The following is a 25,761-nucleotide window of genomic DNA, read 5'->3' on the forward strand; positions in this document are numbered from 1 at the left end:
CCGATGGCATTCGGTCGCAGCTGACCAGCTGAAGATTGGCCGCGATACGCACCACCGGTCTACCGACGATCGGTCGGTCGATTGTGGTCGAGTGCTAGTTGTTTCGGAAAATATCCGGGGATTAGTCAATTATATCGCCCTGTAGACCCTTTGGTATGTCTCTCCCCCTAGATAATTCGCCCGTTCTATTCCTGGGGCTGGTTCTAATATCTGGATATGAGGCACTGAATAGAGAAGGCTCTTCTTGTGTTGAATACATGCTGCACATAGTCTCTGATGTGTACGAGATCGAATCTTGTGTAAATTGGGATTTGAATGAACCGCTGTTATCGGACACGTTTTTTTTTTTTTGAGTTTATACACCTTCGACCAACATCTCTGTGAAATTCGAGATTAGAGATTGATATAATTTGTTCACTTTACGATTTTCCAATACCTATAATATGAAATAGACGTTTCGCAGCGCAAAGACCTTCAAAAAAATCTTTCTTCTTGCTCTGCAAACCAGACCTTTACAGCTTTTATGAACTTCTCGTTGGAAGAAAATTTACGACCTTTTAAGCATTTTTTCATCTGAGGAAAGAGATGATATTCGGATGGAGCCAACTGTGGTGAATGAGAAGGGTGTTCTGGTAATTCAAACCCTAAATCACGAATTTTTTGCATGGCAACATGAGATATGTGTGCAGGGGCATTGTCCTGCAAAGACAAAACACCTTTGGATAGCTTTCCGCGTCTTTTCTCTTTAATTTTTTCCCGTAGAGTGGTCAGTAATGTCAAATAGTAATCTCCGGTTATTGTTCTACCCTTATCCAAAACATCAATTATGATTACTCCATGGCAATCCCAAAAAACTGAAGCAAGAACTTTTCCAGCAGATTTTTGGACATGAAACTTCTTAGGTCTTGGAGAACCAGAGTGTCGCCATTGCATCCATTGTTGCTTTGTTTCTGGATCTTAGAAATGTACCCAAGTCTCATCCATAGTAACAATTTGGTTTAAGAAGTCTAGATCGTTTCAAAATCGAGCATAGATCGAAAGCGATGCTTCTACCCTTGCACGCTTTTGGTCAACATTCAAACATTTGAGCATCCATCTTGCAGCAATTTTTCTCATGTCCAAATTGAAGTGAAATATATGATGTACGCATTCGTATGAAATATTCAGAGCTTCAGATATCCCTTTAGGCCCAATTCGACGGTCTGATAAAATCTTGTCATGAACTGCATCGATATTTTCGGAGATTGACACAGTAACTGGCCTTCGCGATCGGTCATCATCTTCAATGGAATAAAATTTATCTCTTTTGAAGCTTGCAGTCCAATTTTTCACGGTCGCATACGAAGGACATTGATGACCAAGGGTATTAAGCACATCTTCGTGCTCACCTCTTAACCCTTTTAAATACAGGTACTTGATGATGGCTCAATACTCCAATTTTTCGATATTCACAATTTCGGTGGACATATACTTTATTTTCATTTATTGCGTAACTCTGGTTAACTTTTTCGACCTCAAACTTCACACTGACACTTCTAATGAGTTATTTATTGTTCGTTGGTGAAGCAATATTTTTTTATGCATGGAAGTGGTCTAGGCTAACTAGATACCAATACATCCTCGTATAGAACGATCAACGAATAGAAAGAGACCCCATTCCGAACATAGCTGCCTCTTCATCACTCGGCAATTATACGACAATCAACCGTAATATGTTAAACCGAAAATTCCCGGGATGAAAATGAAAAATTGAATTTCACAAAGCGCTTTTTCGGATCGTCAATCGAAACACAGAGACCGGAATCGCGTGGTCTTCTCGCGCGACACAGAAATTTCCTCCTTAATTCGTCCGCGTCCTTTGATGTCCTTTTCAGCGCTGGCTTTTCATTTTTCCCTCGTGAAAGATAACATTCAGACACTCCCGCTTTGTCATTACTCCACATATATCCAGTTTGAGACCGCTCTAATTGCTCATGAGCCGAGGAATCTGCGGACGTGGATGACGGTTTTTCGCTTCGTACTCTACCGGGGTTTTCCGTGAAGTTGATGGCTTTGTCGGTAGTATTAAATTGACATGTTACTATACTCCATTCACTTTTATTTTAGCACTCGGTTGGCCATGGAAATTTGGCACATTTCTCTCTGTATAGTACGAAAATATGGGGTTGTTATGAAGCTTGTCAAAACATTTTTGGGTTTTAAATCAACGCTAGGTTGCCCGTTCTACGTAAAAGTTTCTGTTATTACGTATTTTATCACAATGTCGAATCTCTTCGGAAAATATGTGACGAACATAATTGAAGTTTATACAAACTGATTGAAGGCATACCAAATCCAGTTATTTGCATGGAAAATACAAGAGATCAGTATAATATCATAATATGCACAAGCTTGAGAAGAGTTAATGTTGCTTATCTTCTTCGGCTAAAGAATACGTTTTACATCAGTTGTAGATTTCAAATATATTACTCGTAGATGAAATGCATATGATGCAGTGGTTGGGAATGGGTATCTCTCGAAGGAATTAACAGATGAGTACAAGACTGTGAAATTTTTCAACAAAAATCATCTTGCATCAATGGAAGTAAAAGGAATTAAAGGAAGTTTCAAGTCAAGATGAACTTCACCTTTGAACAAAAATTTCACATGAATAAACAATTAACAGGACAACTGGCGCGTATTTGTGGCTGTTCATCTTGATACATTGATATAATAATAATAATTAGGAATTTATTGGTACCTTAAGACAAGTCAAATGAAAAATAGAAAAATCAATTTTCGGGAACTTATTCTACGATGATATTCATCGAAAATCCTGTAGTAAACTTTTCGCATTAATTAACTCAAACATAAAATTCTCAAATGCCACCATTTTTTTGGGTCTCCCAATAGGAGGAAATTCTTCGTCATCCTCTTCATTCAGAATCTTTCTGATTGTTGAAACATTATATATTGTCAGCTCAAATATGAGTCGTTAAGATTCAGATGAAACATTATATAAATTCTCTTACATTGAATAAGTTCGCTACCGTCTGACGTATTGTGGATTTTAGAATATCAGGATATAACTATTTGAATGAGCGGACTTGAATTCTAAATAGCACTTCCTGAAACCCTGTCCCTTTTTTCAATCACTTTCGGCATTTTCTTAATAAAAGTTGATATTAGTTGTGGCAACGGCGTTATGACATTAACGACACTTCATGAGTGCCAACCTCACTCCGTTCTAGTTACAAAAACTTGAGAAAATTATTTCATGGCCAACCGACTGCTAAAATAAATTTGAATGGAGTATAGTCGTTTTCAATTGAGAATGCCCAGTCCGATGTCACGCGCATGTGAAAAAATCTTCTCTGGTTGTCAAGAAAGAAGAAGTTTGGCGCCTATCATTCGATTGTAGGATATGAAGGGAAATGTTATTCTGGTGTATCGATTCAACGGTCCTGGTCCTGTTCAAGGATGAAGCTTTTGAATAATGAATGAAAATTACTGTTTCTCATCCAAATCCAAAGAAACACAAAATTATATAAAAAACGACGGTTTTGGGAAATCGGAAAACACGTCTAAAGTGTTTTTTTAGTGTCGAGCGTCAATCCCTAGAGGAAGCTATTTGTGGGAACAAGATCGGATATCATTGCGGCTCGAAAATCGACGAACAATCCAACAAACGTGATTCCCATGAATCCGATCCTCCCTGTCGCGTCTAATCTGCTCCAAATTAGCGCCGAACGTAGGAAATCTGCCCCCGGGGCCGCCGCCTAATCAAATGAGCACTGCAGATTCGGCCTAAACGCATATAATAATTCATAATCGCGACAAAAAGACGCAGCGGGACGCACATCCAGTTGTTACTCGGCGTTCGCGCGCGCGTATATTATACGTTTGTAGCACATACGCGCCACGCGACCGCGCCTCTCTCGGACACGTGCCGGCATGTTTGAAACAGTGTAAAACGCGTTAAAACACGCATGAGGAAAGCTGCGGGATTGACTAACGAAGCGTCGGGACGCGTGGCCAAACAACGCCCAATTACTTTGCGGTATCATTACCGCGCGAGGATTAGGCGTATGAAATGTTTTTCCCGTCTGGTGCATCTAGGATACTTTCACTGTATACCGGAGAGTCGAAATCTAAAGCCTCCCTTTTTCTAGCTCCAGAACTGGTCGATTGAATTGATGAGCTGATGGGAAGATCGTTGTCAATTTTTGTATCAAATTACTACGAAATGCTTCAGTAGTTCCATAGGAACAGCCTCAAAAGCGGACGACAAGGACTTGTTCGAGCATTTTCCTACAAAATAGTAAACCGAAGATATGAATTTTGTGCGTAACACACATTTCTCACTCTGAATATAGAGATGATGAGGCAAAATGGGTTGTTCTTTGTTGCAACCCAATAGTTTCACTAGTTTTCTGTCGAACTCGAGTGATCCGAAGATTTTTCATAACGAGAAAGTCCACCCATATTTCTATTTCAATTAGAAAATTGTCCGTACATTGATGCAGGATCCCTATTGTACACAGGACAAGCTATATAGGATCAATTTCATCAAGATCCTCCGAATGGCAATTTAGTTAGTGGATTGACCAAGATGCACTTCCCATCTCCGCTACATCGAGAGGCAACTTTCACAATGGTCATTGTGTATTTCCAGACCACTTCCTGCTAACTTTCCAAAGCGAAAAAAAATCGAGCTGGATTTTTTGCACTCCGATTCGAGCGTACGTATATCTGAGGTAGCGTTTGAATGATCCACGCTGATAACGATTTTCGTGATTAGGAGAATGCTTCTGAAAAAGTGGAAGTAATTCTCATTATAACAAATTGACTCAAATAAAATAACGAAAACAGGAACATTTCAAGCACAATAAAATCCTGAAACGTGGTAGTCTTGAGACGGGCTGGAATATAGAAGCTCAAACATCGTGGAATATTTTATGCTGAAGAAGATAAACACCGCATTTTATAGTTAGACGAACCATGGACCGAATAACACTTTTCTCTCTCTTTATATTCGGAAATTCAAAATTGAATTATCCGAGTTATTCTAGATGAAGTCGTAACCTCCACGTTTCTAGTTGTTAATTTTACAGGGGGACATAACTTTGAATCGTGCCACTGGCAGTAGTAAATGCTAATGCTAACCCGGCCAGACCAGAGTCGGGTTTTTTCCTGTAAAATAAGCCATCAGACGGGAATAGAGAGATGACTGTAGTCGGGAAACTCAGGAAACTGGCATAAATTCCCTTCGATCACGTTACAACTTTTATGGTAGGTTCATGCAGACCATTTGATTGATCCCTTTCTTAAGTATTATTTCTTGGGAAGATCCATCACTATGGTAGTGATGGGTCATTGATGGGAACAATATCATTGTCAGTAGAGGTCGCTAAGTAGGTACTTGAAAATTTCTAAATCTTGTCTTGATTTCAAGACGAGCAGTAATTTCAGAATTTCAAGACAAGACAAGGAACTTTTTGTCAATATCAAGATTTCTTGTCAAGAAAACGAGAAATCTTTAAATATCTTGAAATACCTACCACATTTTTTACTAGGCAAATGAAAATAATTAATTATAATTTTGTGGAAACTCCCATTGGAATCTAGTTTTGCAATTTTTACTTTCAGACACACACTTTTTGTATGTTTATGAAACCATGGTACAATTTTGTCTTATTTATTATTTTCGGTTTCGGTATTTGTGTCTACCTGAATTTCGAAAGAACAACAGACTCCCTTTCTGTCAGTATTGCCACTAATACTACCACTATCTTACATTTGTGAATGCATTTTTTCCTTTCACTGGCTGCTTTCGCAGATTCGACTCGCATAGTCGAATTCGCTTCAGTTTCACTTATCATTTTATATTTGTACGAAAACTTACATTTCTCTTTATTGCTTGTTAGTGAATCTTCTGAGTCGGAATCGGAGCCAAATGGCTGAGGATACGTTTTGTTTACTGAAGAATCGAGTCACTTATGATCAAATAAGACTACCACTTTGTGATAATCAAGAGTAGGCGTAGAAAGAAGTTGCAATTGTGTTCAAAGCGTATTGGAAGAGTGATGACGTAGAAGGTGGCAAAGTCAAGTCCAATTGACAGAACTGGGTCCGTTAGCAGTGGCGTATCGATAGATAATAGTAATAGGCAAAGTTATAAAGAAGATAATTTAAAATAACTCCAACTTTCGTGTCAAAACGTTGTTATTATGTATTCGAATCGCGCTGTCTGCGTATCAATGTAAGTAGCTGCGTTTCTTCCCAATTTTCCCTAGTCCCAGGATAAAACGCCCGCGGGGTCGAACGTTAATTTAGCGAAAACGCGCGCATTATCTTTGTGCCGTCAAATCAAATTTGGCGTTGACGGGCGGTCCTGGCGTTTCCTCAATTTCATCATTTTCCGATCGGAAACGCGGCCGACGTAGCCGGTAAATCCATTTCCATCGGCAGAAAGCCGAACGTATAGTAATATTTCCCGATTCAGCGTGTGTGAACGCTACGCCGCAACGACGAAAAATGCCCAATAAATTAACAATTTTCCCATAAGTGCGGGCGGGACTTCACGCTGGGTTCTACCCGTGGAAATAAATTGCCGTTGACAGATCAATCCTGGTTGCTATATTTGCTGTTGCGGAAAAATGTCCTACGTTTACTCGGCCACGACGCGTCGTCGGCAGGTCAGGACAGGCCGATTTATACGGCGTTTATGACGCAGTAAAGTGTGAAATTTTTACTAAGCATGTTAAATCTTCAATTTCAGAAAGATCGGGTAGAAAGCGCGGGTAGAAGAGTCGAATGCCTATTTCTCCCTCATTTGCATCGTTGAAAAAGGATTTTCCAAAAATTGCATATTTCCTAATGTTTCGTCCTTTCAATTCCGCATCATCTCATGACAGTCAGATAGAAAGCGCACGTAGAAAGAGAAAAGCTGTGGATACTTAAATGTATATTCGTAGAAAATCCTACATGCGAAAGCATAGTGAGGATAATAAAATAAAAAATGTGAACAAGTACGAAATTAATTCTGACTCTCGACAAAAAGGGCATAAGTGCAATCGCGGAGCAAATGCTAAATTTCACGAACTCAAATTTTTTTTTAACAATATTAATATGAAGTGATTATTCTTCAATTAGATTTTAATCAGACTGAATTTGAATTTGAAAATGTATATTCCAACAGAAGTGACGTTAATTGCTTTATCTTTTCGTTCGGTACCAAATTATTGAGTTTACCTTCGCCCACCTGAAGATCACTGTGATAGCGAAACATGTGTCGTCGTTAAATGACTCATATTAGTGAAAAATCATGTTATTCAGTTTTTTTCTACATTTAATTGTAGACGAAAGACGACTGCGCACTAATCGCTAGCAGCTCAGAGAATCTAATGATAATGTAGGACACCAATGACACCATAAACATATATACGAAGCTTTAGGCATTAGACTCAATGTCGACTAAACCAAAATCCTAGTAAGTCACCAGGAAGCCTTCAAAAAGTTATCAGCCTGAAGGATGAAATTCTAAAACCCAAAACAGGTCGAGCAGTTCAAATACTTGGAAACCTTCATAAATACTAGGGCTAACCTGGACTCGGAAATACACAACCGTATCAATTCGGCATCACGAGCATTCTGGACGCTAGAGGTCAGAGTGTTTCAAAATCACGACCTCAATCTGAAGACCAAGACAGCTGTTTACAAAACAGTGGTCCTCCCAACGCTTCTTTACGGAAGCGAAAGCTGGACGCCCTACAGGCGACATATTAAACAGCTTGAACAAACGCTACAACGTCATTCAAGACAGATAATGCACATCAGATGGTTCCACAAAGTTTCAAATGCAGAAGTCTTGCAACGCGCGAGTTGTGCACCAATCGAGACTCAAGAAACGAGGGCCCGGCTCAGATGGAGCGGCCACATTCTGAGGATGCAAGACACAAGACTCCCCAAAATAGCTCTGTATGGCGAATTCATAGAGGGAGCCCGAAAACCAGGAGGCCAGTATAAGCGGTTTAAGGCACCGCATTAGTCCCTAAAATCAGTTAATGCCAATCATAACTGGGAACTACTAGCGTTAGACAGGTCACAGTGGAGGTCTATGGTCCACAGTTATAATGGAGACTCCAGAAGAATACAGCGGCAGCCAGATCTGGTTGGTGACTATCCATGCCCGGAGTGTGGAAGGATCTGTAGGTCACGGTTGGGTCTCTTCATTCACTGGAGGACACACAGTCGCAAGTATCCCTAAAAAATTATAGGTTTCATCGCACCGATGGTCTTTTAGTAAATTTATTCTCGGTAACGAGATTCAGCAATGAATGAAGGAACATTTTTGAATACTTTCAAATTCTTCGTCCTCTAGGATAAAATGGGAAAACTCTCTGTCCCGAAATCCACTGATCCATTCCTGACGTCGTCGCAACGGGCGACAAAAGCGACGCTTTTCCATTCCGCCGCGACGCCGTAGCGTCTGTTTTTGACAGGCGGGCGAGAAATAAACCGAATACAATGAAACGGAGTGTGTATGGTTAATAATTGGATAATCCGTTAGAAGGAAAACAATTTTATCCGGGCAGAAAACCCGCTGAGACCGTTTCGGCGCGGAAGCGTCCCGTTTCGACGCCGACGGCGACTGACAGCATCGCGACGGCCGGATTGAAGGAGTCGTTAGTCGCTTTCAGTTGTTGGAAAAGAGACGGCCCCTTCCTGCCCTCCGGGTACGTCGTTTCCTCGAATTTCCCAGATACTCCGTCGAGGTTTTTTTTTCGCATTAATGGGGAGTACTAGGAGGATGGAAACGGGGAAGAAAATGTACAATTTCCCACTCATTATCATCGTGTTGTAGAAACACTTCGCCCAATAAATACTGGTTCGATTTAGATAATACATACATGTTCAACTTACAAAGTCTGATATGCCTCTAATCGATATCTAATGTTCCAAACGCCAAACTCGCGCATCGCGTTAGTGGGAATGTAGTAAGTTGGGGTGCGAATACCCCCGCAGACGGATCAATTTTTCATTAGCACTTCCCTTCGAAATTAATTAACCCGAAGAGCGGACAAAGTCACGTTTTCTTCCCCTGATTGATGGATTACGTTCGATCTGGAGATATTGAGGAATCACGATCGTAGTAGCCTCGGTAAAATATAATATCGTTTTGATGTTTCGATTTAATTATTCGATTTGGTCCTCCTGATTTGCAGGTCGATCGATATATGACGTTTTGAAGGTTTGGCAATTCTTTCTTTGAATATGCTGTACGGGCTGGCCAAAATTCGTTGTCTACTGGGGAATCTCGAGAACTATAAGATCTAGAAGAAAATGGATGACATTTCGAGCTCTTTTCCAGAGAAACAAAGAATGGAGAAAACCGTTCAACGGTTCTTTGTTTTTGAGTTATAAGCAAAAAATGACGATTTCAAAATGTTCTCATAATTTTTTTGTCTTTTAAGTTATAGATCTGAAATTTGAACCTTCTTAGGCACTTTTACACATAGAATCTACTCACGAAAGATGTTCTTCCGAATCAAAAATAACAAATTCAATGAAAGTTTGCATTTAAAGAAGCCAAAGTTCTTTTAATGATTCGAAATGAAAAAAAAATCTGAGCCCGTCAATGGATTCTACGTAAAAAAGTGCCTGTGAAAGGTTCACATCTCAGATCTGTAACTTCAAAGACAAAAAAGTTATGAGAACTTGTCGAAATAGTCGACATCTCATTTTTTGCTAATAACTCGAAAACGAAGAATCTTATGAGGCTACAATTTTCACCATTCTCTCTTTCTTTGAAAAAAAGCTCGGAAATGTATCATCCGTTTTCTTCAAGCTACTATACATAGTTCTTGAGACCCTCTCAGTTGACAACGAATTTTGTCCACCCTGTACATTTTCTGACGTTGGAATGGATAGTTTCTTGGTCAATTTTGATTACAGGAATATATGGCACCCGCCATTCAAGGTTTCAGTTCAGCTCTTCTCCTCACCAAGTCAGTCGATCAATGCATTGAAAACAAATCTTCTGATTTTAACGATGAAACAGTTCGCATTGCAATTGGTAGGTGTCGATAACATAAAATAACAAACTCCTTGCCTTCTCTTGAGAAAAATTAGGAAAATTTATAAAAATCTTGTTTCGACGTTTTATTGACATACTAAATCTTGTCTTCACTCAAGAAATTTGTTGATTAACCAGCGAAACCTTGTATGCTCATTCCCCGGCGAAGTTTTTATTGCGTTTCGTGCGCGCATTGGCGTAACTATCATATAATCAGGCAGAAACATTCAAATAATAACAATGTTTCGGCACAAAAGTTGAAGTTATTTTAAATTATCTTCTGTTTAACTTTACCTATTACTATATGGACTCTATGGATACGCCACTACTAACGAACCCAGCTCTGTCAATTGAACTTGACTGCCACTTTCTACGTCATCACTCTTCCAATCTGCTTGGAACTGAATTGTTACTTCTTTCTATACTAATCTAAACCTACTCTTGATTATTGATTATCACGAAGTGGTAATCTTATTTTACCATAAGTGACATTGACTCTTCAGTAAACAGAACATATGCTGATCCATTTGGCTCCGATTCTAATATTTACTAACAAGCAATAGAGAGAAAAGTAAGTTTTAGTATGATGATCGGTGAAACTAAAGCTACTTCGAGTAATGTTCGTCGTTCATATTGGGTGTTTCCTATGTCACCTGTCGCAATTTCGACTTGACAGATTAAGCTAGGTTCAATGTTGACTTTGGGACGAATTTGACAATTTTGAAAAAGAAAGTATTCTTCAAATTTTCTTGTATAATCTCCTTTATTCGAAAAAAAACAAGAAATAGATGAAGAAAGACAGTATACTAGTAAAGACGATACTGAGAGGGGAAAGACGTCCCGAAATAATATAACCGCGAATTTATGGATCATCAGCAGTTTGAGAGTGAACGAAAGGTCTATGAGCAGCATTTTACGATGAAGACGGCGGTGGGGGGCTCTAATTAAATGAAACCTTTAAAGATGGCTCGTCAGCCGGGGCGCATAGTTGGCAACAATTCCCTTAACGAAGTAATTATGTAGCTGATAATAGAGCGCGCTGATGGCTCGGGCACGGAGTTGCGGAAGTTTTGTTCTGACATTTCTGTTGTTTAACGCGACTAATGACGTAACCGGAGCCGGGAACGGAGGACCCCGGATGGCTCCGGCAGACCTGGATCACTTTTAATGAGCTACGGTATAGTAGCGGTGGTGGGGAACCACGTAGACGTGTAATTGGTTATTTCGGCGTTCGATGTCTCAATTCGTTTTCTTTTCCTTTTTGTTTAGGTATATCGATTTTTCTCTTTGGTGTCCGCTGAAAGCATAGGTCGCCAAATTCTTGAAAATTTCAAAACAAGATAAGGAATTTCATGTCAATACCAATATTTTTTGTCAAAAATCGGACAATCGGAGCCAAATGGCTCAGCAGTCGTTCTGTTTACTGAAGAGTCAATGTCACTTATGGTTAAATAAGACTACCACTTTGTGATAATCAAGAGTAGGCATAGAAAGAAGTTACAATTCAGTTCGAAGCCTATTGGAAAGGTGATGACGTAGCAGGTGGCAAAGTCAAGTTCAATACAGAACTGGGTCTGTTAGCAATGGCGCATCAATAGACAATAGTAATAGGTAAACTTAAAAAGAATAACTACAACAAAACGTTGTTATTATTTAAATTGCACTGCCTGATTATATGATAGTTACGCCAATGCGCGCTTGTGTGACGTGGCGTGTGGACATACCAAAGAGGACCAAGTATTATCTTCTATTGAACCTTTTTTCTATATTCTCTTGGTAATAATAACCTCACTCAACTAAAGGGGTAAAGACTGCAGCAATAAAATAGCTACCATATTATTGTGTTAGCACAAAATGCAATGAAAAATTCGCCGAAGAGTCACCACGTATAAAATGAAGTCTTTTGAGAAACCCTCTGTTATAAAAAGTGTCCCAACATTTTAGCGAATACTAGGTTTACCTATATCGTGCACGAAAACGAGAGATCTTAATTGAATATCTGAGGTATGTATGATCGAAAAACATGCTGAGTTGTAGGTTGTAGCAGACTATCCTGAAGTTGAGAAACGTGAAAAGCGTGTACCTCGTCTCATTTCTACTGGAAGAATTAATCAGTTGTGGCAGTCTTGAGAAGGAAAACATGTTTATTATACCGGCAGACCGTCAGTATTCAGATAAGACCGATCGTGACCACATCTGCTGCCAAATGTTTGCAATATTTTCTATACAACCGGAATTAACGAACTTATTATCAAGTTATGTATTTAAAGTTGAAATTAACTGAGTGTATGGCGATTGAATATCTGTTACCAGTGGCGTCATTTACATTCAATCGGAAGGATAAGTTGTCCATTAATATCAGCATGGATAGTGGAGACAACATTGAGGTCTATTGTTCAATAGGTACTGCTTATGAAAGTACTTTTTTCTATCATCTGTTATCCTTTCGTATTGTATCCGGATTTCCTACCTACTACTTCAAAAACATTATTTTAATAGTCCATTCTTTCTTTTACCTGTTTCAATATCTATATTTCTTATATATTATATGAATTGAAGTTGGAGAGTATGTATTTCATTTTGAGGAAGTGCGTCTACATTTTTCATCAGAATTCATTTTAGTCTATTCGAATAACAGAGAGCGATCAATTCCAATCCGACTAAAAATACAGCGTTATATCGTAGATTTTGTTCCAGGTTTCATGGAATTGTTGTAATCTATATAGCGATGATGATGAGTATCAACAATCCATATACGAATTGGGCAACTTTTACTGCCTCGTGTCAGCAGGTATGACTAAGCTTTCCATTAGAATTTTTATTATACACAAAGGGAGATTCAAAGCGAGGACTTGATTTCGATTGGAGAGCGAAATTGAAGAGTTAGTCTAGGTTGGCTTTTGAAAAAATCGAGTGGTTCATGTCCCTGCATAAATTTACTCTCGTGCAAAAGTTCCCCAAGAGAAATTCAATGTATTTCGATCTAACAATAAGAAGTATTCGTATTATTCTCGAGTGGTTGAAGAGAATGAAAAGGCGTAAATTACCAAAATTTTTTATTTCTACATGTATCAGAAAAAATCAGCCTAATATTTGGTCACAAAAGATCTCAAAAAATTTTTGTAATTCCATTCATAGATTAATTCCGCAACACATGCAAAATCAAAAATTTGGCTATCACCAACTTAAATTCGATATTACCATAGCCACCCGAGATGTCAATAATTCTTTAATGGACTATACATTTCTAGATTCTATATCTGCGATTTGGTTCGAAAAATTCAACGATTTTTACTTAAGACATACCATAATCGGTTGGTGTGCTAATGCTGCTAATGTCATCATACCTAATCGTTGAAATGAAAATCTTTCCGTGAAAAGTATCACTTTGTCAACATGAACCCTTTCAATAAACTGTCTCAATTTTCTACATTGTTATCACCCTAAATCGCGCGATGCGAATTTCTCAAGTGACTTGATCTGATGCAACTAATCAGATATACGCGGATGCGCTGAACCATTCATTGTCCAGCCATATGTTTACGTTTTGTTCCATTTTTCCGATACCGGAGTAACATTCTACAGTCCCGTAGATATTGAAATTTCATGAAATTTTGTCGAGATTCTAGGGGTTGTAACACAGCCATTTTGAATATTTTATGCGTCTCCGTGCGTCAATATTCTCTATAGCCACAAAACGATCGGATATTCAACCAATAAATAAAAATTCTTCCTGCAACCGTGAAAAGTTGATTTCAACTTGTGCGTATACATTTTTTTTTTACTTCATTATGGGGAATTCTCCTCAATTTGGGTTATCACTGCATATGCAAGTTCAAACTGAATAATTATGAGTTTCATTCATGATTTTCTTCAAATTCACCGCGGAAACTATTCAAACTCATCTTTCAAATATGGGGTTTTAAAATTTAAATCGCTTGGTTTCAAGTTTACAATTTGGCAACAGCGTCTACCAAACAGTGTCCAATCAGCTTATTTATAAAATAACAGCTGTTGATTTACAGGCGCCTAATTACTAGCGAGCTTCAACTGCCACCGGCCATAAAAATCCCATAAAATTTTACGACCTTCCTCTTTCGTCGCAGACTTCATAGACAGCCGTCTTTGTCTATCTCATCAAGATAATGTATTTGTTGTCCTTTATTATCAAGCCATATTTCAGGCGATGTTGCCAACTTGTGCAATAGAAACGAAACGCTTTTTTTAAATACCAATTTTTATTTTTCATTTTTAAGTGCTTAAAATAATTTTTAAACGGTTGAAATGGTTATTTCGAAATGTGACGTATCAAAGATATTTCATAAAAAATACATCATTTTCGTCAGGAGTATTCCCTATTGACGAATTTCCCCAATATGATATTCCGCGATTCGACGAGCCGCCACTGTGTTTCGTTCATTCATACCGACAGATCGGCAGCCATTGGTAGGCGTCCCGTCCGGACCAATCGCGTGACGCGTACGGTGGCGCACCCGATTGCCAGACCGTCGCACTATTCACCGTCGTCTCCGGCGTCTCTCTATACTTCTGGATGGAACCCGCGCGCGATGAAACGACCGGTTTAATTAGTGGGCCGCGCTTACAATATCGCCAGTTCCGTGTTTTGTTTTTGCACCCCAACTAAGGAGTACTCGCATCCCTTCGCTGCAGGAGCCTACAGCGGCTGCCATAACTACCGACGACGAGGGTCGACCGGGGAAAAAATCACCATTTTTTGCAATGGGTGACGACTGGGATACAACCATTTGTATGAGTGACGAGTTTTTGGTGTAAGGGAATGAAAAAAAAATTTAAGATGAAGTTACAGCAATTTTCCCATCTTGTTCTTCTTCTGCATGTCCTTCTCTCTCATCCCATGTTATCCAAGGGTGTACAACAAAGTTGAAGGTGTGAGGTTATGATGTAATTAATATGCTGATAAATATTTATATTTGGCAATTTGAAACTGAGATTAATTTGAAGTGTGGAAGAAAAATGTTTAAAAATATAACTCGAAAACTGACCTTCGAAAAATCCTGAAAAAGATGGGTTCAGTTAAAAATTCGTCAAGACCGAACGGTTGCTCCGAGATGGATGAAATTCTCAGATTTATTACAAGAACAGTTGCTCCTTCAGAATATGTATCACATTTCCATCTACGGTTACTTTTAGTGTGAGATAAACAACTGGAAATCTGAACTTTGAAAATTCCCGAAAAAGCTGGGTTCAGTTAAAAATTGGTCAAGATCGAACATTTGCACCAAGCTCGATGAATTCTCCAGATTTGTCACTAAAAGAGTTGCTCTCTCAGAATACGTTCCACATTTGGATCTGCGAAGATTCTTCTGGGAGATACACGTGTTGAAAGTTGACCCTCGAAAACTTACCAAAAAGATAGGGTCGTCAATTATTTTGCCGTGATTTTTGCTCACTCTGTATATGCAGATGACGAATAACATTTTTTTCAAAGTTCGAATTCGAACCGGCATATAATATAAGGAAGAATCCTACCTGTATCCTATCTTCCGGCAAATCCGTCTTCAGGCTCAACATTTCCCTGGCGTAGACATCTGGATAATGTGCATCTTTGAACGCCTTCTCCAGTTCCTCCAACTGGTAGCTGGTGAAGATCGTCCTGCCACAAAGCGACTAAGGGTAGTCAAGAAAGCAACAAGATGATGGTCTAATATCTATTTCACGACTTTGATCGGTTGAAATGAGGATAGAATTTAAATGATTAAAAATGATTCGCCTTTGCTTTCATTGCATCAGGTCACTGAACAAATAACGGCGATGATAATTTATATCCACAGGGTAAAATAATACTTAGATAGAACAATTTAAATCTCCGATTATTCTATAGAACATATTTTCATTTAACTTGCGATACCTCAATAATAATGGTTCAGTTACTTTTGGATACCATATTTTTTCACTGAATGATTGTGATTTAAAACTATTTGGGAGCTTGTTTTGAAGCATTTTATTTGCTTGAACAACGGGTTGATTTTTATTGATTCTTTTTCTTTATTATTGACGGTTTGAAAATTGGAAAAAGAATAAATACTCACCTATGACGCCGCTTCTTCTTCTTCTTTTTATTTAAACCTAAACCATCTCCTATCGTGAATTCTTTGGAACTATCTAACTGACCTGAAAAAAAATCTGGGAATTAATTGTTTTATTTTCATGAAGCTCATTCAGCTATCTCGAAGCATAAGAACGGACTTATGAAACTTGAATGAATGTGTAATAGTATTAATGCAAGAATTGCTATAATAACATAGCTGATAATTCTAGTTTCTGTGTAAATAAGCGGTGGAAATTCAAAGTATTCGCCATGAAGGTTTTTGTTTTATGAGTTGAAGAACAGGTTGTAGGCTCTAAGTCTAAGGAATAATGAACAATTTCGTGCTATCTCAGCGCTTTAGTATATAAAACATTTGGGCTGATGATATTCGAGTGGAATAATGGAAAATCATTAAAAAAATGGAAATCAATGTATCTAAAAATGAACATGTATCAGTGTTTTGACATTCAAGGATTCAGAGTCATATAGTCATATTGGAGAAGAATCTCCAATAGGTTCAAATAAACTGAATCGAAACGAATAGCAGAAGAAAATAAAATAGCTTTTTATCAGATGCCATCTTTATGGAGATGTAGCTGAGCAAGGGCTGCTCAAAAAAAGATCATATGAAGAACCCATACTATTTGACAAGGAATCGCGCCTTAATTTTTTCGCAGCTATTCATTTACTCCATGTATATTATCGGAAATATTTTCAACTTCGTCATTTTAGTTTTATAGAGGCATTGAGTAACTATAATTTCGGTGAAACGGTTCATGTCGACCTCCTGTAGGTAAAGCTCGCCATTGGAATCAGCCTGTATATTTGAGATCGTATTTTTCCTCGGATGGAACTCCTCTCCCCGGGTCACTTCCAGGACGGACCCCTAAAGTCCTAAAATTGCCGTTTTAAACTCGATTCCGAGCCCTATTGATTGTATCGTTCTCCTCGGATGCGATACACGCCGAAATAAGGTTTGGCGAATTTCCCGGCATTTTTCCCAATTATATCGGTTTGCTTGCTCTTTCTGCACGACGCCGGGACGCCGGTGGTCCGCGGTTAATTCTGGAAAGAGAAGAGAGAGAGGAAAATGGGATCGTGAAATCCGGACCATTCAGTCCGGACGGATGATTAGAAGCTCATCGTTAGGAGATTTGGATGTGACGCGACGCGACGCGGCTTATTGGGGAAATATGCCGGGGGAGGATTTTGCGAGGGGGCGTCGGTTTTCCCAGGGACGGCTCGACCAGGGTGAGGAAAAAATGGGAGGAAAAGCCAGCTTGTGTACCTCGTATAGAACTCTTTCAAGACAGCTTTTGGCTCTCCAATTTTGATCCGATCATGTTCAAAACTAGTACGTGATTCTATAATAACTTCACAAACGAGCGTGTGCAAATAGTACTTGTTATTATAATCATTTTAATAGCAACAGACTATTATATCCAATGTAAGAAACTGTTTTACCTATAATTGTAATATTTTTCAATTACCTTGCTTAACCTTGGCACAAGATGTCAGATAGTTCCTTTATTTCTGTCGGCAAGAATTTACAAGCACTTTTCCTTCCATCGTAAAAAGGTTTAAACGCTCATAAAAAAATTGCCAATAAGTTCCTATATAACACTATAACGAAATTGTTTTGGACGAGCTACATCTTGCACGTTGTTACTCATATGAAGCGTATTGATTTTTGTCGGAATCGATTTAGACATTTTCGAGTTTATTTTGTAGGTAATTTGTCCAAATTTACGGTCCTCTTTTGAAAATTCTTTTGCTATACTCGGGTATGGGGATATGGTATGGGGTATGGGTATGGGGGATTTTTCAAACGAATTCCATTTCACTTTATGGAAGTAAAAATGTTCTTTCTGCACAAAATCGTGATGAAGCCATATTCTATTTGAAAACGCCGAAAATGGTAATTTGGTAGTTTATATCCTCGAAAAAATACTAGACTTTTTCTGAGTAGAAGCGCTAACAGATTGCTTCATTTCAGCAGATACTCATATAGGTGAATTTCTTCTATTCAGATAAATCCACGGTGATATTTAATGATTTAGTAAGATCTCATGAAGTTGCGTGATTCTGGCTTGTTAATCCTCTAAGGCGAATCCATAGAGTACCTATCAAATCTGTCGAGATTAAAAAAATTACTGTAGAAACCCGAAATTTTCGATAGAGGTATTTTCAGATGAGCTCAAGATTTCGAGTGCGACGGTTGTGTTAGTTAATTAACAAAATCCGCCTGATGGTTTCTCAAAACACGTTTGCGGTTCGAAAAGATGATTTTGTGAATTCAGGAAACTTCAGTAAGTTATCAAACCTACAAGATCGAAGTCTGTTTCTTAGATGATTGCATTTCTTACATAAATGGCATATGAAATTGTGGGATAAAAATTCCCAAAAAGTAGATGTTATATGGTAATCAATTATCAAGTTTCAGAATCAACTGCAATAATAAAAATTACTTTTCTAGCACTCGAAAGACTATTCAGGAATGAAGGAAACTATCATTTCTAACATACTATAACTTTGTCCAAATAGATGCACGAGTTCTCAACTTCCATTGTTCCATAACTCAAAAACGAATCGAATGTTACCTATAACACGGTAAAGGCGTTAAAGCCTCACTATATTCAGCTTCGAAAATACCAGGAACACTCATGCTTATTCTGAAGGAAATGAGCTAGAATTGAATGCATTAAAGACCAAAATTTGATATTCGAAAATACATCTTACTGATTTTGCGCGAAAGTTCATGAAAATATTGCAAGAACTCTCAACTTAATCGGATACATATTTATTTAAATATTGGGATTTTTTTCTTGGAGCCAAGCAACATTGGGCGAGTCCAGTATATATATGGTTGACCAGTCTGGTTATTAATTTGAAAACGCACAATAAACTTTGTGCTTTGTTGCTTTATTCTGACTTTTCCACCTCTCAAAATAAGTTGAAATGATAAAGCAGAGCACGGTCAAATTTTCTTGTACCGATTCAATCCGACAAACGGTCGAACAAATCGAGACACACCTTCGTATATATACCTACCCTCTCGAAATCCCCTGGAAGACAAAAACCTTCCTTATAGCGGGGATAAGTGGATTACCCTTAATCAGGCGGAAGGCATCCCGAAATGCGTATCGCAGAGGCCGGCTGCTGCTGCTGCTCCTGGCTCCATCACGATGGCGCTACTGCCCCCCGGGGACCGCCCCGCACCCCAAGGGGGCCCCCCCCGACAACACTTCACTCGGGCATAATTGAATTTTCAAAGCGGAGGATTATTGGGTGGGAGATTGCTTCTCTTCGCCGGGCGATTAGTTATTTCGTTTCATTTTCCAGATCGAATTCGACATATAGGTAATTTTAAACTCGGATAAACTTCGATTTCCGCGGAAGAGGCGACGCGGCACGAGGGGGGGGGGGAAATTGGAAAATTGCACCCGAATCCAGTTACGAGACAAGGGACTGGAAGATATGGGAATTATCTTGTTTTTCCCGTTGATCGATAGGACCTTGTTGTCGGGCATGCTCTTTTTTTACAGCTTGTATAGAATGTCCATCGAAAACTGAGAGAGAGAATGTCTCTGAGAACAACACAAATGATGCGTTTTTACACAATGTTATTAGCCTGAAACATCCAACCACTCTTCACGAGTCGAAACTATGTGAACTTAAGAGCTTTCCCAAGATAATTCAAATGAAAGATGGGAATCTGCTAATATAGACTCCCGAAGAGAAAGGAAAACTAGTACTTGGATCTGAAATAACGTTTCGCAAGTTCGTGCAAAATTTTAGTGTCATACGAGGATGAATTGATATCTAGTTAGCCCAGTCCAGTTCCATGCATAAAAAAAATATTGCGTTACCATAGCAACGAATAATAACTCATTAGAAGTGTCAGTGTGAAGTTTGAGGTAAAGAAGGAAAGAGTTACGCAATAAATTTAAAATAAAGAAGATCCGAAATTGTGAAGGGTTAAAACGTAAGCAGATTTACGAAGATATGCTTAATACCCTTGGTGATCAATGTCCTTCGTATGCGACCGTGAAAAATTGGACTGCAAGCTTCAAAAGAGGTAAATTTTCCATTGAAGATGATGACCGATCGGGAAGGCCAGTTTCTGTGTCAGTCCCCGAAAATATCGATGCAGTTCATGACATGATTTTATCAGACCATCGAATTGGGGTAAAACGGATATCGGAAGCACTGAATATTTCATACGAACGCGTTCATCATAAAGTTCACGTCAATTTGGACATGAGAAAAATTGCTGCAAAATGGATCCCCAAATGTTTGAATGTTGACCAAAAGCGAGCAAGGGTAGAAGCATCGCGTTCGATCTGTGCTCGATTTGAAAACGATGTAGACTTCTCAAAACGAATTTTTACTATGGATGAGACTTGGGTACATTTCTACGATCCAGAAACAAAGCAACAATCGATGGAATGGCGACACTCGGTTCTCCAAGACCTAAGAAGTGTCGTGTCCAAAAATCTGCTGGAAAAGTTCTTGCTTCAGTTTTTTGGGATTGCCATGGAGTAATTCATGATTGATTTTTTGGATAAGGGTAGAACGATAGCCGGAGGTTACTATTCGACATTACTGACCACTCTATGGGAAAAAATTAAAGAGAAAAGATCCGGAAAGCTATCCGAAGGTGTTTTGTTTTTGCAGGACAACGACCCTGCACACAAATCTCATGTTGCCATGCAAAAAATTCGTGTTTTAGGTTTTAGGGTTTGAATTACTAAAACACCCCCCTCATTCAGCAGATTTGGCTCCATCCGACTATCATCTCTTTCCCCAACGAGGAGGTAATTAAAGCTGTGGAGGTCTGCTTTGCAGAGCAGGAAGAAACATTTTTTTGAAAGGTCTAGAGACGTTGCAGGTTCGCTGTAATGAATGTTTGAAGTTAAGACGAGAATATGTTGAGTACTAGAATATTTGGAGATTGAAATTTTGTTTGGTTCTATAGTAGGCTAAAAATTCTTCAATATATCCTCGAAAAATGAGGAAAACCCAAAAATCACTTCGGTCTGTCAACCTATATGTATCAAACCGAGTATTTAGGTGCAGTAAGCGCATTTATTCACACATTAGAATCGATACTTAGTTGTAAAATACAGTTTAGCTCGGATCTTAAGTGTTATTTTTCCATTTTTCTTGAAAAATTTGTAACTCTTTCTCCCAAGTAATCTCGAAACGTAAACTGTCAGATTAAGATTATAACTTATTGTTTCTCCGTGCTCGAATAAATATTACCTATATACAAAATAATCGAAGTAACAAATTAGGGCAATCCCCTATCGTTCAAATCAGCGAAGATTTCCTATTGCCCATCGAAACTATAGCAGGTTGAACACAACCTTAAAACGGAATTAGTTCCCCAGAAAGGGACTATATACTATGCCCATACTCCGGCGACGTGTTAATCAATCAAGTCCCCGCTATCGGCCCGCTTTATTTGTTTGACACATAATGTAATTCATTAAGTGAGTGTACGTCCACATGTTAGCAAGTGTATTACATTCCCTAAGCGGCTTTAATCGACCGTTAAGTCGTTCCCGAGGGACGCCACTTGGACCCTTCTGCCTGCAATCGAGAAAACCGTATCAGCTTTGTGTGCCGCCGAACTTGTGATTCCCGTGTCGTCATCAGTCCGATGCTCTTGTACACATGTTGCCGTTCCTCCCGGTCCGGCTATCATAATCCGAAACGTTGTTGTTATTGTTGTTGTACGGGTCCTGTGGGAGCAGGAGGAACCGAGAACGGGACGAATTGAAGAAATTGTCTTTAAAATTGACGATGGGGGCAGTTGGCAGGGTTGTGTGGTCATGGGTTCGATAGAAGCATCAAGGTAATGGGTACAAGTGATATGCAGATGCACCAAGGTGAACGGTATTTAGCGGCTACAAAAATATCGCTTCTATCGAAGAAAAACAAGTTCTGTCCATTTACTGGGTCAGACTTTGACTTGAGGGTCAAAAAAAAAACACTTTTTTCCTATACCATTTTCTCTGATTCGGCCCTGATAGAAAGATGTAGCCAATTTAAATTTTCATAATGATCTGTGCCTGCCCTGGAAAAGCAAAATTACCTTCAGCATAAATAGCTAAATCTTTGGCACTACACATCTGTGGATCTTTTACAGGGTACACAATTTTTCAAATTTCACATATACTTTTTGATTTTTGAACATAAAATTACGGCGCATCATACAAGAAAATATGAAGAATGCTTATATTTGACTAACGTTCAAATATGCATTAGATAGTGTTCAGCTTAGTTTCAGGAGTATGCTACTTTGAATTTTTGGTATTTTATGCTACGTAATGGTCATAATGAGAAAACTGGAAGATATCTTGTGCATATCTTGTGAGACAGATATGAATGTCCGAAGACCAGAACAGGGTAGACGACGGGTAACAACTGCCATTCAAGAACGTTACTTGAGAGTTTCCTCGTTGAGACAACGGTTTATATTTATATATATAAGGAACATTCTTGAAGAGCATGTAGTGCCATTTGCCCCATACATTGGTGAAAATTTCATTTTTATGGACGATAATGCCAGAACCCATCGTGCGTGCATCGTTCAGGAGTACCTTGAAGAGGTTGAAGTCTCTCGAATGGAATGGCCAGCAAGAAGTCCAGATCTCAGTCCGATTGAGCAGGTTGGGGACAACCTCAATAGAAGGCTGAGAAGTTCAGAAAATCATCCAGCTACTCTTAATGACTTAGGAATCCAACTCGGGTAAATCTGGGAAGGATTAGATCCGAACATTTTAAGATCACTCATTTTGAGTATGAACCGTCGTTGCCGAGCTGTAATTAACGCAAGGGGTGGAAATACCAAGTATTAAATCACTCATCAGCATTTCAGTATTTTGAAAATTGTTCATTTCTCTTCTTTCACATAAGATTCGGTGAAATCCTTAATTTTTCTCCCATTTAATGTGTCTTGTTTCGTTCTAAACCTTCCAGAGAGAACATAAAAAATAAGTTATAAAGTCAGTGTAGAGTTAACTTTCATTAAAATTGAGATTTTCAGAATGTGCGTTAATTTTTTTGGCCAATGTATTTGTACGAATCAAAGACTCACCCTGTAATAGTTTCAAACAACTCTCAGTTCGCTGAGAAATGTCCTTTTCTTATCTAAATGTGTTGGCAAATGAGTCTGAAACTATGGTCATCATCGGTTTTTCCACAAGAGCAGCGATCATCATCAGCAGCTGCATTCGCTAACCATTCCTCAACAACGCAAAAAACATTATCCCCATATTAGTCGTAGAGCATTATCCTCTGCCTTCACCACCACGCAAAAACCACCCTGTCCGTAATTAATAACGGTAATACCCGGCCAATGGAAAAACCATAGAAATGAGGATAGGAATTACCAACATTCCGGAGCGGAAACAACTAACTGAAATACCAGCGGGCCATTAGCACAATTTATGTGGGTGCGGGAAAACCGATTGCCGCGGCCCTGTTTGTTTCACCCCCTTCGAAGACTGGCCCCGGATACTTAATAACTTTTCATATAAATCTACACCACCCCCCCTGTAAGGCCGTTTTCCGAGTCCATTACTAATTACTCAAATTTGCTGCTACGCGGAACTGATGAATTGTCTGAGAGTGCTGAAAGCTCGGAAGAGGCGATGTTTCAAAAGAGATTTACGACGGGCATTAGGTACTCTTGTTCTCTGGCTTCAAAGGGTTTTTTGGCGACCTACATCGAAAACCGCTCGATGGAAAAATGGATCTATGGACAGACCAATTCGAAAATCATCAGCGAAGCACAAAAGTTTGAAAATGTTTCCAAATAATTGACCGATGAAGAAATTTGATGATTTCAAAGTCAATTCGTTCAGTTTGGATTGTATTGTCTAGAATTTATATGGTTTTTAGCAATCATCAGCAAATGAAATCAAGTAACAATATCTACTCATTGTTCTTGTAGTCGGAGTTGAGTTTTTCTGTAGTTAGCTTTGAACGACACTCAATTTACCTAAACTCTCTGATGCATGGCTTATGAGTAATCAAATTTTTAATATGCAGTAAGATGATAATACATACTTCATTCAGTAGATGTTACATGCTACATCTGTTTCGGTGTAACAAGTATCGGTAAAGATGTTTCTCCTTTATCCATTTAAAGAGTGTATGGTTGTAGCAAAATGCGTGTCACGATAGATATTTCATTTATTATTTTATCGAACCATTTTTCGAATTAGTTTATGAAGAAACAACCAAACCTTATTATATGTACCTCAATCTCAATCCAACTAAGGTCATGAGGCTTCTATGTATAATAGAATATTTCTGTTTATTATAGTATTATTTTTATTATTCTTTAATCTGTTACTTACTCGGAAATTACTTCAATTTCTACTGATCTTTCTTCTTATGAATATGCTTATTGAGTACTTTTCATAAAAGTACCCGCATTCGAATACTCTTTTAAGTCACTCGTGATTAATTTATTGTATATTAAGTACTCGTTCTATCTCTTGGCAATTTGTGCGAGTATGAAATGAAAGTTAAGTAAGTTTCATCCAGTTTCTCAATTAATTTTCTACACCCTGTTGGAAAGAGTTAACAAAATAAGATTTGAAATTGAACCAAATTGTTTATGAACCTGATGCATGCAGTTCAACTATTCAATACCAAAAAGATTCCGAAAAAAATCTCCATCTCGCTAGGTTCGTTTTCGATCTGCACAAACCAGGCATTCTCGGCGAAAATCACACACACATGTGTCCCCTCCTCGACCATTATAATAGACGACAGTATATATGTTGAATAAACATCTGTCAACAGTCCTCCCTTTTTACCGGTAACCTGTCATTACCTTTCACCGTATAAAGGCCGGTCCGATTACAGGAACGTATGTATCTCTGTGAACCATCGCTATATAGCTATAGCACCTCTCGAAATAACCGTGTATCTGTTCTTCCGTACGCTATTTACCGTACCGCCCTCGTCCAGGGGGGCGAGAAAGAAGGGTTAACAATTTCTGCGATTCTTTGTTCCGATAACCTGGCACTTTGACAGAGGTAAATGCCGTTCGCTATCGGCCAATCGGGATCTTGGCAGCTGTAATTTCGTTATTGGATTTAAAATGACGGGCTTATTGGATTGCGATGATGGTGAAGCTACCCCCTTCGGGAGGGATGTTCCGGTAACGGGCGTTGATAGATTTTTTTGAGGGGATTTAACAGGGGGCTATTTATTTTCGTAATCGGTATGAAATAAGCAATATAGCAAACATGAAGCTCATAGCTGTCACAATGAAAATTGTGTACTTATTTATAATCCATTCACTTTCACTTATAAAAGCTTTCGGTTGGCCTTGGATTTGTTTTTCGGCAAGTCCCTCTAAGTTTAAAGCTTCCTTTAGTATAATTTTCAGTAGGATTAAAGGAAGTTTCAAGTTTGATTGTAAAACTGACCGTTAGTTTTTGTATTTTAAACGGAGTAAGGTTGGCAAACATATTAATATGAAACTAACGCTTCCACAACCATTTCTCAATTCCTATTTGTTACCTGAAGTGCTTGTCAAATAGCAGAGAAAGAGTATTAGGAACCAGGATAGTTATAATAATCAGACGATAAACAAACATCATATTTC

At 38.7% G+C, this 25,761-nt stretch overlaps 2 protein-coding genes across 8 annotated transcripts in view; one reads left to right on the top strand and one right to left on the bottom strand.

Moving 5' to 3' along the window:
- The window catches only part of LOC123310517, a 111,237-nt gene that overhangs the window by 32,682 nt on the left and 52,794 nt on the right, over positions 1–25,761 (top strand). For 4 of the 6 annotated variants that reach the window (XM_044894017.1, XM_044894016.1, XR_006537368.1 and 1 more), the window contains exon 4: positions 12,755–12,848. The exons of 1 other annotated variant lie outside the window; for it this stretch is intronic. In XM_044894017.1, coding sequence (XP_044749952.1) covers positions 12,755–12,848 — 94 coding nt within the window. Of the gene's footprint in view, positions 1–12,208; positions 12,461–12,754; positions 12,849–25,761 lie in introns of those variants that run through there. One more of the 6 variants, XR_006537366.1, reaches the window with a different exon arrangement.
- The window catches only part of LOC123310515 (visual system homeobox 2-like), a 78,952-nt gene that overhangs the window by 16,660 nt on the left and 36,531 nt on the right, over positions 1–25,761 (bottom strand). The window contains exons 3-4 of one of the 2 annotated variants that reach the window (XM_044894015.1): positions 16,129–16,210; positions 15,569–15,692 (exon numbers count right to left, since the gene is read on the bottom strand). In XM_044894015.1, the coding sequence (XP_044749950.1) occupies positions 15,569–15,692; positions 16,129–16,210 (206 nt within the window). Of the gene's footprint in view, positions 1–15,568; positions 15,696–16,128; positions 16,211–25,761 lie in introns of both variants that reach the window. The other variant, XM_044894014.1, reaches the window with a different exon arrangement.

This window comes from Coccinella septempunctata, chromosome 3, assembly GCF_907165205.1.
Source record: "Coccinella septempunctata chromosome 3, icCocSept1.1, whole genome shotgun sequence".
In the NCBI taxonomy this organism is placed as follows: Eukaryota; Metazoa; Arthropoda; class Insecta; order Coleoptera; family Coccinellidae; genus Coccinella; species Coccinella septempunctata.